General features: G+C 41.4%; 4 protein-coding genes and 1 long non-coding RNA gene across 6 annotated transcripts in view; 3 read left to right on the top strand and 2 right to left on the bottom strand.

The window, feature by feature from the left end:
- LOC143356414 (uncharacterized) overlaps nucleotides 1-16,526 on the top strand; it is a 175,316-nt gene extending 158,790 nt beyond the window's left edge. Inside the window, exon 2 of the long non-coding RNA XR_013082664.1 lies at nucleotides 15,737-16,526. This is a non-coding gene — a long non-coding RNA (uncharacterized LOC143356414). The remainder of the gene's footprint in view (nucleotides 1-15,736) is intronic.
- Nucleotides 71-1,580, top strand: Mrpl49 (mitochondrial ribosomal protein L49). The gene is made up of 3 exons (XM_076792058.1): nucleotides 71-202; nucleotides 750-936; nucleotides 1,015-1,580. The coding sequence occupies exons 1-3, from the start codon at nucleotides 98-100 to the stop codon at nucleotides 1,287-1,289; spliced, it is 567 nt and encodes a 188-aa protein (XP_076648173.1). The 5' UTR covers nucleotides 71-97; the 3' UTR covers nucleotides 1,290-1,580.
- Eef1gamma (elongation factor 1-gamma) lies at nucleotides 1,817-4,730 on the bottom strand. The gene is made up of 8 exons (XM_076792057.1): nucleotides 4,583-4,730; nucleotides 4,307-4,456; nucleotides 4,024-4,087; nucleotides 3,807-3,949; nucleotides 3,253-3,555; nucleotides 2,848-3,171; nucleotides 2,606-2,758; nucleotides 1,817-2,517 (listed from the first exon to the last, which is right to left on the bottom strand). Exons 1-8 carry the CDS (start codon nucleotides 4,592-4,594, stop codon nucleotides 2,362-2,364), a joined length of 1,305 nt encoding a protein of 434 aa, XP_076648172.1. The 5' UTR covers nucleotides 4,595-4,730; the 3' UTR covers nucleotides 1,817-2,361.
- Nucleotides 8,897-14,612, top strand: LOC143356412 (orcokinin peptides). Of its 2 annotated transcripts, XM_076792090.1 has the most exons (4): nucleotides 9,196-9,383; nucleotides 11,991-12,066; nucleotides 13,890-14,001; nucleotides 14,343-14,612. In XM_076792090.1, exons 1-4 carry the CDS (start codon nucleotides 9,303-9,305, stop codon nucleotides 14,539-14,541), a joined length of 468 nt encoding a protein of 155 aa, XP_076648205.1. In that variant the 5' UTR covers nucleotides 9,196-9,302; the 3' UTR covers nucleotides 14,542-14,612. The 2 variants fall into 2 exon arrangements, with proteins under 2 accessions (XP_076648204.1, XP_076648205.1); XM_076792089.1 differs by lacking the exons at nucleotides 13,890-14,001; nucleotides 14,343-14,612 and adding an exon at nucleotides 12,295-13,641 and having other exon boundaries at nucleotides 8,897-9,383.
- On the bottom strand, nucleotides 14,741-15,288 carry LOC143356339 (uncharacterized). Its single transcript, XM_076791943.1, has 2 exons — nucleotides 15,163-15,288; nucleotides 14,741-15,095 (listed from the first exon to the last, which is right to left on the bottom strand). The coding sequence occupies exons 1-2, from the start codon at nucleotides 15,286-15,288 to the stop codon at nucleotides 14,778-14,780; spliced, it is 444 nt and encodes a 147-aa protein (XP_076648058.1). The 3' UTR covers nucleotides 14,741-14,777.
- Nucleotides 16,527-17,063: the final 537 nt, after the last annotated feature.

Raw genomic sequence — 17,063 nt, 5'->3', positions numbered from 1 at the left:
CGCCGCGTGGAAATCCTCGATCTGGCACGAGAACGGGAAGGAAGACGCGCCCGTGCGCACCAATGGCGGCCACCGACCCTTATTTACCGAAGTCAAAATGGCCGCCCTTCGGCTCATCGCACGCTCCAAACTCTCCGCGATTATTCTGCGCTCCGCTCGACAACTTGAACCGTTGAACCATGCCACGCCGATCCCGGTTCAGGTAATATTACCGATCTCTCTGATTTCGCGACTTCTCACTTTCCTCGTCTCTTGTAATCTGTCGCCTGATAAACAAGCTCGTCCGCCGTTTTCATAATAGATACCTTCGGGCGAACTAGCGAAGGGCCATGCTAAATAGACCACGTTTGTGAGAAATACGTGTGAACCGTTCATTTTTCATTCGATCATGCTCTGCATTCATGATGATCGCGATCTTTTAACATGGGGGACGGTCCCGACAATTTCTCGTTTTCACGATTTCAACGTTTTTAATGAAGTTCTTAAAGGCGACCTTAAACGAAACTTCGGGCAGCGGATTGTTAAACTTCAACAATACTACGTAAACTGTACGCCATATTATTTTATTGTTAGTCGGGAAAACATTGGCGCTCGTTTCAATGAAATTTTAATTGGGAATTTTGTAGAGAAACATGCGGTTTTGCTGATAATATTTCACGTGGTTACGAGCGTTAACCTAAAAACATGCGTACAGAAATTTATCTGACAACGACACCAATAACAATCAATGATTTTTTGTTTTTTGATAGATCCAAAAAAGATGGGGCAGCTACACAACTTCGCCAGAGTACAAAGATCCCTCCAAGTACACGGATTACGAGGTAACGAGGGATCCGAAGGAATGGGAATATGTGGAACGTTTGCTCAAACCTAAGATCATACCTGAGCCTCAGTTCGAGAATAAAGAGTATCCATCTGGCTGGAAACCACCTACTGGTAAGTCTGTTACTTCAAAGGATTTCATGTTTAAAATGCTGACATTTCATTGAAATTTTATCTATTACAATTTAACAGCAAAACCAGAAGATTATCCGTACTATATACGGCGCTCGAGAAATTTTATGCAGCCCGTCTATTTACATACGTACAACAGAGGAATGCGAAGATTGACAATTCTCAAAAATATTCAGGGAGATATTTGGGCTTTAGAGACTGAATTAAAAGAGCATATGCGAAACGAAACAGGCAGACCCATTGGTGTCCGTATAAACGAATTAGTAGGTATAATTAAATTTAGGGGTGATTTTGTATCCCTTATAAAGAGATGGATGGATTCTAAAGGGTTCTAAATGTTCTAATTAGACTGCAGATTTTATTAACATGCCGGAAGAATTCAGGACACAGTGATGTTATTTTCAACCTATTAAAACTTCTGAGAAAATAAATTTCTATTTAATTTCCGTTTGATGCGATTAAACCAAACAATTTTCATCTTGCATAAACATCCGCAGTCTAGTTATGTATTGCAAATTACGATTAAATATTATTCTTATGTATTTGTGTAAAGAGAATGCATTTAGTATTTATAATTGTTGTTTGTTAGACATAGTGAAAAAATAAAATGTTAGGAAAACGTGCAACTGTATGTCCTTGATACAACGAAACAATATATAACCAGGAATGTACAGAGCTTTTATAAACGTAGAAATTTTATTCCAATCATTGAAATATTCAACAACTTTATTTTTGTAAAAATATGCATTATATTTAAAATGAAATTTCACACAAGATGGTATGGAGAATGAATTCTGGTATGATGAAGCAGCACTACAATGATAATCTCGTGTTTCTTAATATTTAATTACAAATCGAAATATTTACGTGGATTTTCTTTCGTTTAATTAAACAACCAGTAACAAATGCATAAAGATTCTTAAGTCTATCGAATCAATTGTATTTCTATAGTTACGACATAATTTTAAACAATTCATAGATTAAATAATTTAACACGCATATACATATAATATATAAAATATATATTGTATATATTATATATATATTATATATGAAATTTTTTAAAATGCGCATACCAAAATTAATATCACTCTATTTTTTAATGTTGCAATCCTGTTTTACGTTCGTATACTGCAACGATTAACTCGATAATAAAATAATTAAATATCACTCAAAGAACAGTACGCTTACACAAAAATATGTAAACTGAGAAAAGCCATCGTTGCAAATAATAGAGACTTGCGGAAAAGAACATTCTTCCTCTCGAAATGAAAACACCTTAATTAAATACAGGATTCTAAAGGTTCTTTGTGTAAAGTTCGATGGTACTTGAATCAATGTTTCTTTTACGTTTATTTCATGCGAACAAAAATGTTCCGTTTAATAGCAAGCATAGGGCAAAAGAGTTTACTTGAAAACTTTTCCCTGATTAAATTCGCGTCCCTCTTTGTCGGTACCAGTCCAGCTGAAGTATTGTTGAACCAACTGTTTCGTTTCCTCGTTGCTCGGGTCTAACTTGGTCCAACTGTATGACTCATAATCTACTTGCCAGTCTGGAGACAGCTGTATAAAACGATACGATTAGTCGCGTTGCGTTTCTAAATATAGCGACAGAAAGACGAATAGAAAATATCGAAACACCGAAACTTACCGTAAAAGCGAGTTCTTGTCCGCGCCAAACCCAAATACCACTGATACTACTGTTATTGTCCGTGCCGAATACACAAGCGCTAGCAAACGCGGCCTTGCGCATTTTGTCTAATCGTTGATACATACCACTGATCAGATTGCAAGACATGAAAACCTGGACGGAACGGGAAAATTTATTAAAATCATGTGCGAAACATTCGACATTTCGACTCCACTTCTCGTCAAGTGATCAAATAATCTTACCTTTGTTAATTCGTTATTGTATTTATATTCGCCGAGCCAAATGCTGTAATGTTCTGGATCGAACTTTTCCCAGAAATAAGGTATAGATTTTGCCTCGTCTTCGTTGGAATAAAATCTCTTGAAATCATCGAAATCGAACGTGCCTTTAGGCAAAGTATCGAAAGGATTTGTTGTCTTGGGTTCAGCAGCCAAAGCAGCGTCTGCAGGATCTAACTCTTCTGCTGCCTCTTTCTTGGACGCTTTAGGTTCTTTAGGTTCCTTAGGTTCCTTAGGTTCTTTTGGCTCCTTCTTGGATTCCTTTTCTTTTTTGTCTTTCTTGGAAGTCTGTAAAATAGGACGAATTACTTAGTGAAATACAAAGAAACGAGACATAGATTTCGGAAAACAAGACGGTAACCGACTAACTTTTCTTTGGGTTTCTGCGAACTTCTTTGGATCGTATTCAAGTGTTTTCGCAGCCAATTTAAAGACACCAAGTACAGCCACAGATTCGGGTTGGTTAATTACTGTTTGGAACCATCGAGTTACGCATTGGTAAGGTTTACGTAGATTCGGCTCGTATACATATTGGTATAAGTGAAGCAGTGTCATGGCTACACTAATATCAGCCAAAGTCAGGCGTTCTCCAACCAAGTAAGTACGTGTAAGTAAATGAGAATTAAGAGCAGTCATCACTTTCTTTATATCTTCCTTAGCATGTTCCACTGTCTGAAATTCAATTAAATATACACGTTACCGAACAATCGTAATCGTAACAAAACAAAGCAAATCGCAGGCCTACGGTTTGCAACTGTAAGCATCTTACAAAATCATGTACGAAAGAATCTGTACATGATTACAACACATGCTAATGTTTCTATACCTCCAAGAGTTACAAAATTAGTCACAATTGAACTAATTTTGCCTTTGTAGGAGGAATAGGGAGAAAAATAAAATGCCATGACACATTTAATCTATACCTGCTTATTGTAAGGCATAATACCAAGCAATGGGAAAACCCATGCGCTACTGGCTGGAAGAATTTCGGAATCTGCGAAGCCGAACCATTGGATAATTTCTGCACGCTCGAGATCGTCCTTGCCTCTCAGCTGATTATTAGCCACTGAAAAAATATAATTCATTTTAGAGATCTACGAGTTACTGTCGCTTGTACGATATATCGATTGTGAATTTTACCATAATAAGCAATTGCATTGCTCTCTGTGATACACTTCCCATCGCTTGTTTCGAACGCAGGGACCTGATGGATAAAATCACGGGGCCCATTAACGACCATCATTTGACGAGTTTGATCCGTTTTATATATATTTCATTCAAAACGAACAAATTAGATGTCTATCGAGAAATCTTTGTACACACTTGTTAATTCTTTTGTAATGTTAATACCAGCTGGTTTCTGAATTTCGTGTTACGCGTGTAGAAAGAACGAAACCATGTTACAACTGATGAGGAAACGTACCTTTCCCAGGGGGAATTTCTTTAGGAAGGCTTCGGTCTTGTTCGTCTCACCGAAAACGAAGTCATCTGCGATCTTGACCTGTGCGCCGGAGTACTGAGCCGCAATCAGCACCTTGTAGGCTCTGAAGTTTTCTGGGTAGGTGTACAGAGTCTGAAATAAATAGTACCTCCATTAGTTCCGTTTTCGGTCAAGCTGTAATTTTTCTGGCGCGTATGCTCTTATCGAATTGTCGTAAGGTCGATGTTTCACGGTGCGAATCACACGAGAAAGACTTACTCCGGACGCCATTATATCCAGTTACGGGAAGAGGAAGTCGAAGGCCGGTAAGGATCGTTTCTCTTCGGTGCATAAAGCTTTTCACGTTGATAGATGTGCCACCGTACAACGTAAAATTGTCTGCCCCACTTCTTACTCTTCAGAGTTGCCATTCAAATCGATATCCCTGTCTATAGCATAATATTCTATGGTATAGATCGTGGTGTACAAGTTAGAAGAAACGTTAAATTATTTGGACAAATCCGAATGAAACACACGCGTGCCGTTAGCAGATCATCTAGTACGATCCTATGCTACGATATCGGGCTTTGAAATCTTGTAATAGCTGTGAAATAAATGATATCTAATCGAATAACAAATTATGCGGTAAAAAGTGAACGATGGCGACATCTAACAGTCACGTTCTTAGAGCATCGGCGATCGTTTAGTTTTCTGCGCTGCAAAATTGAAAAATACGTAAAAATAAACATCAAATTTCGATTTATAAGGTTCAGAAATCTCTGTAGACTATTATTTGTTTGAATCTGAAAAGAATGCAAGCACAGACGAGGTATAAGAGTAGACCAATCATCATATGGGGTTTCATGTCTTACACAAAACAACTCGTTTTCTTACGCCCTCTACGCTGGCAAACGATAAATGTTGGAACTAAATCCACGAAAACGCGATCCAATCTGATCAAATACATACAGACTCTAAATCATATTACATACCCGTAGTAAAATTAAATATATGGAAAATTCAGTTCTTGCTAATACTAATATTCACAAATAGTTTTCAGTTGGATTTTTTCATCCTTCTCCTGCTACTCTACTCAACTATACTTTGCGCGGCTTCCTTTTTAAGTTCCTGCGACCATCTTTCGCGTTCAAGAAGAAGCCTCTTTGCAAACGGCATGACGTCGTCTATAAAATATTGAAAGACACAATGGAGCTATCAGTCCAGGGGAAGACACCGCCAGTAGTCTCAGAAAGAGTAGAAATACCTGTCAACACTACACATGGTACCGGCTACCATCACCAGTACACTATCACACGACCTGCATACGAAACGGCCCATACCATGCTACATTTTAGTTCTATTTTGATCTATTAGATTAGAGGAAATTAAGCGTTATATTAGGAGAATATGTTAACAAAGGAGATGCCACGAAAATTTGGTGCCACCTCTTTTGCTATCATGTTCTCCTATTAAAAACCCGACAAGAAATTTTCGAAAATTCCGAAAAATCGAGCGTTGTATTGGGAGAATATGATATAGAAGAAGGTGGCACGAAATTTCATGTCACCTATTTTGTTATCATGTTCTCCTATTAGAAATCCGAAAATTGCGAAACATTGTCGAAAATTCCGAAAATCGAACTTTGTATTAGGAAAATATGATATTGAAAGAGGTATCACAAAAATTCAGTAGTAAAGTCAATGACTAGTCAGACCGTCAAGATTTTCCGAAATTTTTTGAAAATCGAATTTTCCATTAGGAGTATATGATAGTAAAAGAGGTGGCACGAAAATTCGAAAAATTTCAAAATTCAGTAGTATAACTCAACGACAAGTCACACGTTCGGGAAGAATTGAGAGTTCAATAATTATATACGCAGATACGTCTTTTCATTACATTGTCTTTATTTATTCATTGTCGATTCTTACATAAAAATATTATGTTAAAATACAGTATAAATGTTTACATGCAATGTGAACTGCGCGTTGGTAATCGTATTATCGTCCAGTAATTATCGTTAACAATTGCGCATAGCAACAATTAAAAGGACACAACATATTTTTGTTTGCTCTATTATTTATAGTATCTCCGATATGAGATTTCAAATTCTATCAGCAACAGCGCTGTTAGAGAATATTAGTTCCACGATATTAGTTCCTGCCGATACGATAGGATGTGACACGAAATGATAAGGGGGCTCTAGAGTCTAGAGTCCCCCGAACGTGAGACAGAAAAATACATTGAGTAATGGGTCTGCTTCTATACCTCGGTGTGATGCAAGCATAATCGATCCTATAGATTCGTTGAACTTGCAAATACTTGCAAGTTCAAGTTCACTTGCAAATACTTGCAAGAAAGAAAAAGAGATAATCGTTCACTACGGAGCTTCCATATTTAGCCTCAAGAGGCGCTACCATCGCTCGACTAGACAAAATAAATAAAAATAAAAATCTATGACTCAAATTAAAGCTGGGAATTTGCATTTTACGATAGATTCCTTTAGAAAAATCGATAAATACCGTTCGATAGCTCGGTGCAACTACAGTTGAATTGTCGGTTGGCTTCGAGAAGAATTTTAAAATGACTTCCAGTTACAATCCATGAACTTTTGAGGACTTCAATGAGAGCTGAAAGTTCGACCTTCGCGGTAGGTCTCTTTAGGCTCATAGGAAAATTCTAGATCGTTCAGAAATTCGGCAAATTCCGGTTCACTGCTCAAGCAACATGGTTGAACTTTGAGTGGTGACTGGTAAAATGATTTATTCTCTTTCAAGGACTCGAATAAAAGCTGGAAAAATGCTCTTAATGGTAAATGCACTACGATTTGAAAGCAACTATAACCGGCGTACAGAAAATCGAAAAATGCAGATAATTTTTGCAGATCCTTGGAACTGCGTGCATTCGTTGCACGTGCGTATACAAGATTGTACATTGTGAATTAGGGACAGCTGACGGTGGACAAAATTTCACGGCAATTCGTATAATTGCGGCACAGCTTTCAATTATGTGGAACATGAACGCGTTGAAAATCCAAGCTGATAATAGCAGGGAAGGAGGAACAGGTCGGGAGACTACGCAGGGAGAAGCTAAAGTCTATCTAAATGACGTATAATCCAGGAATGGAACAGCATTAAGATAAATTAAGATAAAAGCCACGAATCTTTTAACGGATTAAGCTCGTTGAGTGGATGTCGGGCGTCGATAGCTATCGGAGGGTGTCGGGAAGATAGGGTGGAAAACGAAAGTTCTGCCAGCGGGAACGCTTTCGAGCGTGAACCGCGGAAAAGTAAACTTTCGATGGCCTGCATAGTAAACATCGCCTCGAGTGTCGATATCCGGCGCGCTATCGCTATCTCCATTCGCCTCGATGTTGCGATCGATGCGATGCGACGACGAGACATCCGTTTTTCTTTTCCGCGAAAACGGAACGAGCAAAGAAAACTCGTAACTCCGAGGAGGGAACGCGCTACTGTGCTAATGCGATCAAACAACAGTAATCTTTGCCGAGAGAGAGAGAGAGAGAGAGAGAGCACAATTGCATCTCCGGCGTTTGACTCGCGGTCGATCCGCCGACGCGCGCTCGAGCCCTCGTAAAGCGTTAACGGATCGCGGATAATTGAACTGTGTGTTTACGGGCGATTCGTACGCGCGATTTAGTGCCGCGCTTTCACGCATCACCACGCGCTCAGCGGAGGCGCGCAGTTTTGCGTTTCACGGTCTCCAGGATTTATTTTCTGCATCGCGGATGCGAGCAAAATCGATCGCACGGGCGCCGCGCCGCGCCCCCGACGCCGCTCTCCTCGCAAGCCACGAGTACCCGCTCCCTTTTTCGATTCTTCCCTTCGCCAGACGTCTTTCTTTGATCGTTCGCCACTTCATCTCGAGAGGAGAGCGGTGTCCGTTCCCACGGGCTCGCCTCGATCCACTTCTAAAAGTACAAACACACTAACGAGATTTCTTGCGAGACCGACTCTCGCGACACGTGCAAAATGCCTCTGAGATGGCGGCCACCAAGTTGAACTCTCCGGCGATAGTTGTTCCCAGAGAGCGAAACAATGTAAGAACAATATTTGCGAGCAAGCATACTTCTGCGTGCTGCTTGTCAGCCTGTTCGCAACCTCATGGGAAACCGAAGATCAATTCGGTACCAATGGTTCTCAAACGAACAACCTCAACCTAGACACCGTTTCCAATTTGAAGTTGCGCAGACGTCGGATGCGGAAGTGGATGGTAGCAAAGGGGTTAAAGGAAACTGAGAAGTCGAGTCTTAAAACATTCATACAACAATACTTATACCTATAATACTTATACCCACAGACTGGTACTTTGAAAATATAAACGACGTCGCTCTTAAACTTCAATGCGAAATCTGAATTTTTCCGATTTCTTCGAGGCTTTTAATGTTTTACAATCACAGGATTTTCAACTTAAAAATCCATATGAATTGCGGCATATGTATCTGGGTATATGGGCAAATGTATCGACATCGGTTGAATTTTTTCCAGAATAGAGTTAAAGTTTCACATATGTTTTTTCGAGCATCTTATCCGGTTACTCTTATTTCGAAGTTGTTCTCGGACGGATGGAGAACGCGACGAGCCATCGAGGGATAACAGGGCAAGTCTTCGGGGATGCGGTCCGTCCGGAAGCAGACGGTTCGTTCGTCCGTGTTTGTTTGTTACCGATAACCATGATAATGCACCGATACGCGTGTCGCAAAAGCAACCATCATCGCGTCGGTGTGGGCCGATCGCTTAATGGGTTTCGGTGGCGTCGCGTTTTACCTTTCGTCCTTCGTCTCGCGTCCTCCGAGCTTCTGTGTCGCCGGTATCGCGTCGGGGCGCGTGCGTCCTCGCACCCCTTTCACCCCTTGGCCGTCGTTCCACCTGTATATATTCGGTGGAAAGAGACGAGGAGGACTCGTAGAAGGGACGCGATCCTTCGCATGTGAACACCGGCATTTCAACACTCTCGATCTCGCCCTGAGGACACTCGCGCAATGGCGACACTTGGTAACTGTGCTCTGCCGATCTTTCTCTGGTCGATCGCGGCAGCTTGGGTGGCAGCCAGCCCTCTTCAGGTAAAGGTAGCCTCGTATTATCCCCTTGCACTATGATTTAGTTTGAAGTCACGGTGATTGAAACCTCGTTGTCGTTCATAGTACGAACAATGAATATTATATTTCCTAGAAGCAGAAGAAAATTTTGAGCTTGTATTGTATGCGTGTTTATTTTCCAATGGATACATATCGATAACAACAAAATAGAATTTTATTTCCCTTTTTAGGGAAATTAATAACATACATGTTCAGTAGATATTGTTCGAAATCTTAACGAGTCTGACTCTATCATTGATCATTTGCAATCGCATCTACAACATCAATTCGAATCGGGAAGCAACTACTTAATTTCAGTAATGTATTCCAACAACCTCGGGTTAAATAAAATAATATAAAAAACGATTTTTAAGCTTCCTTTCGGTACAGCACAACTATTGAAAATACGCTTCGAGTGCCGCATCTCGAAAGAATGAGAGACAGAATTGTTTGTTCAGATTTGAAAATGAATTTTTTCGCTAATGTATTCAGCGTACCAAATTGTCTTGAGATGTGCAAAATGCAGGCAGCTTGAAAAAATACTGTAACGCGTCTTAATTTTTCAGCCCTTATTTCATTAAATGAAATCACTTTGCAATCAAAGTGTTAATAAAATAGTATTATCCGCACAGACACGTAATGCATTCGTTCTGTACCGATCGGACAAATAGTGCAACGAGTATATTCGCATAATCAATGTTTAAGACTTTAACTGCCGTCTCTGCGTTGATAACTCTGGCATTTATGCTTTTATACAACCAGCTTTGTACCTGTAGTAGCTTGTTTTGCTTTCGGAAAGTTCTGCTGGCATCCTGAAAGGTACTTACAATCAGTGAAAATATGTGTACCTTGCAACTAGTGTTCCTGATTTCTCAACCTTTTTTATTTCTCGAGAAATGAGAAATATATTGGGAATTATTATATATTGGGAAACTTTTACCAAACTTTTATAAAGTGAAACATTACGCTTTTGTTTTGAAATGACTTCTTAAGAAGCATAATGCGTTTAATGTAGAATCAGACGATCTACTTCTTTTTTTTTCTTGTAACAAAATCTGTAGCCGTAGAAAAATTTCTTTCATTTTGTGTGGATGTTGGCTTTATCGTATACAGAACATCCAAAAGTTGCTGAAGATTGGGTGTCCTTTTTTCAGTGGACTCAAAAATTTGGAATTTCTTTGTTAGAGTCCGGAATTTATTTTCTTCTGCCGCTAAGCTCTTGACACTAAATTCTTGGAGGCTATCTGCAATTTATAATTCTAACTGTTTTTCCAGTGATTGTTCCTCATTCTGAGAATCTGAAAGTTTTTCACTATTTTCATAAGAATCATTGTCATATTTTCGAAAAAGTCTGCTTAGAATTTGTTTTGCCATTTTATACATATCTGCCTTAGATGTTAAATAAAAAAATGTATCTTCTGAATCATTTTGCAGAGATTCTGGATTATGCAGATATTTTACAAGGGATACAAAATCTTGTCTCTTCTTTTAGATATTTCTTCTTTAATAACAATAAGAAACTCATTACTCAATTCAGTATTCAGTTTTTCTAATGTTTTAAATAAGAATTTAAGAGAATTTAAGAATTGATATCTTATCAAATAAATGAGATTCATAAGAATTTTCCTAGATTTAAATTTCTCAAGAAATGAGACATAATCAATTATAAAATTTCTCGAGAAATTCTCGAGAAAGAATTCTCAAGAAGGAACACTACTTGCAACCCGTTGTCTGAAATTTGTAAAAAAAAAAGCGTAAAAGTGTCAGGAACAAACAATAATCCAAATACTTGTTTTGCTAATTTTACTGATTTACGTTTACCAGAACAACTGTAGTATCTCTGAGCTGTTCTAAATCGGTTAGTAAAAGTACATACAGGGATGTAATTGAGTTACACGACGCTGCAGCAAGTAAGAGAACACTTTAGCCCGCAAAGGGTTAACTCTGTTCGACTCGAGCCACTCGACGCTACTTGTTGCGCCACGGCTTGTGTCCTTTCCAGCCCCGAAAAGAAGACTCTCTCAGGAATCGCAATACACAGTTATCTATTTGTTTCGAAACAAATTCGAGGAATAAATTCGCGCTCGACTATTCGACGTTCTACGGCCGAGCATTAAAATTAAAATACACGTGCAATGTAAATACACGAATATTCCTAAAATTAAAATACACGAATACCGGTGCATTTAATATTACACGGATTAAGATCCGGTTCCCTTCGTTACAAGTGTACACGTGTACTTGCATAGGCGTGAAACAGGGAGCTCTAGTTCTACAACGGTTCTTCAGGGTGAAGGTTCTTCCTATCCATTTCAATCGAAACCCCCGTAGAACAATACTTTCTGATCTCGGTTATTTTCCGAACCGTTTTGAGCCCTGTTCCGAGGCGCGAAATTGTCCTCGTACTTGTATCAGCACCGGTCTCGACCGCGACTGATTATCGAGCGCGTCGTTACTTTCCCATTTGGGTCGCGTAGGCTCGTTCGCGTGTTGCTCGGCTGTTGTGTTGTGTGTCGCGTGTTATGCTCGCGTGCTCGCGACGCTTTCAACGCGCTTTCCGAGGGACGAGCTTTTAACGATTGTTGGTTGCAGGCTGGACAGAGCGTGATGCAACGGAACCAGTACGGGCCGACGGCTGCGGAGATCCTCGCCGCGTACCTCGAAGACGGTAAGTTTTCTGGGTTTGTCGTTTGATCGTCGAGCCGTGAAGCCGCGTCGTCCGAGCTTTGTTCTTGTGTTTGTGCGCCGATCGCCTCTCGTCCCCCTTCGTTACTCGTATCCTCGTGTCTCGTCTACAATATCTGGTGCATCGTACCGAAAGCTTCTCGTGTCGTCCAGGATCCGGATCGAGATCCGATAGATCGTCGCGATCACGGTTCTGCCACGATAATTTTAGATCCGACGGAGCAACGAAAACCGGTCGAAGGAGAGTCGCGACCGGATCGGGATCGAGAATGGCTCGGTGATCGCCGACCCCCGAAAGGTTTCGTCTCGATCACTGATCCAGCCTCGACCACGGAGACGGGAGTCCCGAGGTTCGATCGAAATCTGGATCAGATCGGAGGCGGTAATTTGCTGCGCTCCGCGGACGATCGGTTCTCTCGGAATTTGGATCAGATCGGAGGAGGGAATCTCGTACGTTCCACGGACGATCGACACTCTCGAAATCTGGATCAGATCGGAGGAGGAAATCTCGTGCGCTCCACGGACGATCGGTACTCTCGAAATCTGGATCAGATCGGAGGAGGAAATCTCGTGCGCTCCACGGACGATCGGTACTCTCGAAATCTGGATCAGATCGGAGGAGGAAATCTCGTGCGCTCCACGGACGATCGGTATTCTCGAAATCTGGACCAGATCGGAGGAGGGAATCTCGTGCGCTCTATGAACGACCGGTATTCCCGAAACTTGGATCAAATCGGAGGCGGCAATTTGGTGCGCAGTTTGAACGGCGCTCGCGACGAATTCCGCCGGAACTTGGATCAAATCGGTGGAGGGAATCTGGTGCGAAATCTGGCCCGCGCCGTTCGCCAGTTTCAATCCCGCACGGCGGAGACTGAATCGCGAGACACGATCGACGCACCGACCGGCCAATGAAACACTGCACCAATTAGTTTCTCTTTTGTTTTCCGCTCGGCTGGAGAACGGTTGCGGGTATAGCCGACGATAGAATCGTCTTTGTATCGAGTTCCTTGCATTAGACAATAAAAATCGTACGTACGAACGATCTCGACTCACCGATCTTCCTTTTCCGTTCCCGTATCTTTCGATTCGATCTTGTTTGGGGATGGTCGATGTCGCTGCTCGAGCGAAACCGGTACCTAATTTCTCAAAGTACAATAGGTTCTAGCTCATTACATTCCCCATTGAATGCCCTCGAGATCCGGATTAGTTCATTACTAAACTGCGGATCTTCATGCAAAATAAACATTTTCTATTACAATTGCTACAAACTGGAGTGAAATAGAAAATGATTTTCTTTCTTAATATGTTTAATAGGTCGAAAATAATGTAATAGTATTTTTAAATTCTTCTAATGTTCTCACTGTTTTAAATCACACCCGTCCATTTGTGTCATAAATGCATAAATTCCGCAGTCTACTCATTACACGTGAAATGGGGACCTTCAGTTTCTTGATATTGTTATGTGTACACACTGATACCGCGGCGCCGATTCAATGGTTGGGGAGTTAGACATATTATGAAAAAAGATAATTGCAAAAACCGGTGCCGTTTTCGTGCAACGAGCGAGTACGGTATCGTGGTATCGCGGAAAGGTGTCGACACCTAAATGACACGTGGATGCTCGATCGTAAACGCGGTCTGAACGAAGTTGGTATTCTCACACTCGTAATTCGATCTACGGAATAGTCTCGTTAGTAGCCTTTGGTCCATATACCTGAGGTTGGACCTTCAAATTCATAGTCTACCGCGACCGTTCAGCCTGGTGTGCGAATCGAACACTTCGATTTCGTTTCGATTTCATTCAAGATGCGCCGGATAACGACGACCCGAACGACATAGTCGGCATTCGCGGTCGTCCCGACCGTCTCCGTGACTTCGCGAGGACGTCGGATCTTGCCCGTGGACTTTCTTTCCCCAGGTAAGCGGGAGAGTGTCGTACGAAGGCTCCACGGAAAAGAGAAGGGACGCCAATTTTCTTTGTCGTTCCAGTGTGAAATAAAATGTGTGAAAAAATTAGTTTTCCTCCCCCGAGAATCGCGAGATTTTGCTATCCTTCTTCTTTCCCCGTGGACGCTCCGCGTTCGATCGTATTCTCTCCACAGGTGTGCGAGAACCCGAAGATATCGCGTACTCAATGTCGGATATCCCGTTGTTTCGGGAGTCTCGATATATTCGAGAGAATCGCGAAATTTTTCGGGCTCTCGCGCACCTTTAATTCTCACGGGACGACTCGTTCCGTCGTCGACTATTTGTTCGCAGCGGATGGATCGATCCTGCCTCGATCGCCAGAAGGATTCATCTGACGCCGATCGAACGATTCGGCAAACGGAACATCGACGAGATCGATAGGACGCCTTTCGATGATTTCTTCAAGAGAACCATGGACCACGGCAGGAGGGATCGTGTCGGTTGGACCGGTTATCCAGCGTATCGCGGATCGAACGCTCTCAACCTCTAATCCTAAGATATCGTAACCTCTGTAGCAGCGACGATTCTGTCACGGAAATAGACCACTTGGCAAACACAATCTTGCTCGTTTTTCGTTTGTTTATTTGCCCCGACAACTCGATAGACTTGGAATCCTTATCGCACAGCTATTCCGACAGAGCTTCGAAGCTGTTGCTTGCTTCGTTCGAAAGCAGGGGGAACTCGAGAGAAATATTGAGGAAAGAAATAAAAGAAAGTCGAACCGTTTCAAGCTCTGTCGTTCGCTTTGACCGATTCGCCGAGAAGACGGACTTCCGGTGTGGTCGGAATCCGCGGACGATCAGAAACGGGGTTTCGGGGGCTGCACACGGAGAATTTCGACAGAGGATGTCGACGAGCCTGTTCGCGAACTGGACCGGCTCCGTTTTCGGTCCCGCTCCCGAGTCTGACCTTCGCGTCCTCCGAACGTTCTTGGCTCTCGCGCCTCTTGTTCTCGATCACAGCGACGATTCTTCTGATCTCTTCGTTCACGTCGTCCGGCGTCTCGATCATCGCGTTCTCCATGTTTCTGTTCATCCGGACCGTCTGTGTTCGATTCCGAATTCGCGACTCAGTAATCCGGCAACAATCTCGATTAGCCTGGTTTTTTTACCTCTATCACGTTTGCCTCGAGCTCCGAGAATCGCTGCAACATCGCTGCCACCTTCGTGCTCTGAGAAGTCAGTCGATCGGTGATTCGTAATTCCTCTCCGACGTCCTGCTTGATCTGGAAGATCATCGCCACAAATGAAGAAAGAATCGTTCGACCTCGAGCCGAGTAGACGAACTACGGCGTATAGTGGTCCGGATCGGAAAAATAAGTGACATTTAGCCCAAAAACGAACTTTCTCGTCTCGATATCTAATCAACGAACATTATTTCTTAAATGTCCATGGACCTCGAGAATGAAAAAATTAGTACATTTTAATCAATATTACGGTTGTAATAAACATTGGAACTTGGACATTTTAAGAACAGCATTTTTTGCCACAAAAATTGTTTCTCTTTAATGAGATATCCTGACGCTCCTATTTAATATTTTCTCTCGATTTTTTTTTTTTTAATTGAAGAGCAGACTTTTGCGATGAAAAGTCTTGTTTTTTAATAGCAATTCATGCACGTATTCTATAAAGAAATAATGTTGAATATAGTAGGAAAAATTTGCGAAATTTTCTACATTAATAGAGCATATTTTTTTAATTCCACAGAATTCCGCTTTCAAACCAATTGCAATATTTACAGTACATCTTCTTTTATATAATCACACAAGAATTAGTTCCCCGCCTCGTCCCACTTCACAAATTATTGATATCTAATGTTGTCAATGTTCAGTCCGTCCATATAGTTTTATGTATACTCCTGTGTAGCTGCGGTTCGAATCCATCGCCCTACTCTGCAATACTTTGTATGCAATGTTTATGTTACTCTACACATTCGATTGTCACAATATATTCGACGTGTTTTTAGCATTCAGTTGAAAGAGAATCGTCTAAGCGTGCATAGTGAGATATTAGGAGCACTTTTTTTGTATTAGAGTTATTTTTATGTTATAATACAAAGGGCACTATTACCAATTGGGCAGCTTTCTGAGGAAGCTCAAGAATTCCGACATAAAGATTTTAAAGCAATTAGATACAAAAATACCAGAAAATGTTCCCGACCTTTAGCAAATGAAGATACTGAAGATACTAACGTCCGATCCTTATATATCTAATATACGGATAAAATCACGTACAAAGAAAATTATAAATTTAGATCAAGAAGCTACAGAATTAATAATTACGTAACATAAAGTATGTAATAACAAATACAAAGTAAATATTACTAAAATAATTTTTTGATTTTTTTTTTTTTTTCACCCATTTGTAACATAATGATAATATATTATTGAGCCCAAATTTCCTGTCGATATTTCTTACGGTTCAGAAGTTATATTCAAATGTCACTAAATTTTCTGATCCGGACCACTGTGCGGCGTTGTCTCGGTAAGTGTCGCGTCGAGGATCCGTGACAGAGCTTGGAAAAGTGGAAACGTGGAATGGGGAACGTTCAAACAGAAAAGGATAAGGTTTCTTCAAGGTTGCAGGAAAAGGTGCATTCGAGGACAACCGTCTAACAGGGGGCAGGGGTCGAACGCGACAGTTATCGAGACGGAGGGTTGTGGCCTTCATTCACGAGAAGAAGGGGAACTTGTCTACAGCGTTACCAAATCGAAGAAATTTAGAAAAAATAGTGGGGGGATCTACAATCGGAACCTGAGTGGGGATCCTGTCATGATCCTACCAGTACGCATCGTGACGTCACTGATTACCCCCCACTATTGGCACGTTGGTGGGACAGTTTCCGGAACGTGACGTCACACGTTTCTTCGGAGAGAATTTTTGCGGCGACGCTGCTTGCACGGGGTTACCGTTTCAGAGCCGTAGCGACGTCGTTATACAACAAAATTATTATTAAAAAATTGGTTTTCTGAACGTCGAAGTCTGTGTAATAGAGACCTGTAAATAGATTTTA

Source organism: Halictus rubicundus, chromosome 8 (genome assembly GCF_050948215.1).
Source record: "Halictus rubicundus isolate RS-2024b chromosome 8, iyHalRubi1_principal, whole genome shotgun sequence".
NCBI classification, from domain to species: domain Eukaryota; kingdom Metazoa; phylum Arthropoda; class Insecta; order Hymenoptera; family Halictidae; genus Halictus; species Halictus rubicundus.
The sequence above is the reverse complement of the archived record's forward strand: the minus strand, read 5'-3'. Positions and strand labels throughout refer to the sequence as shown.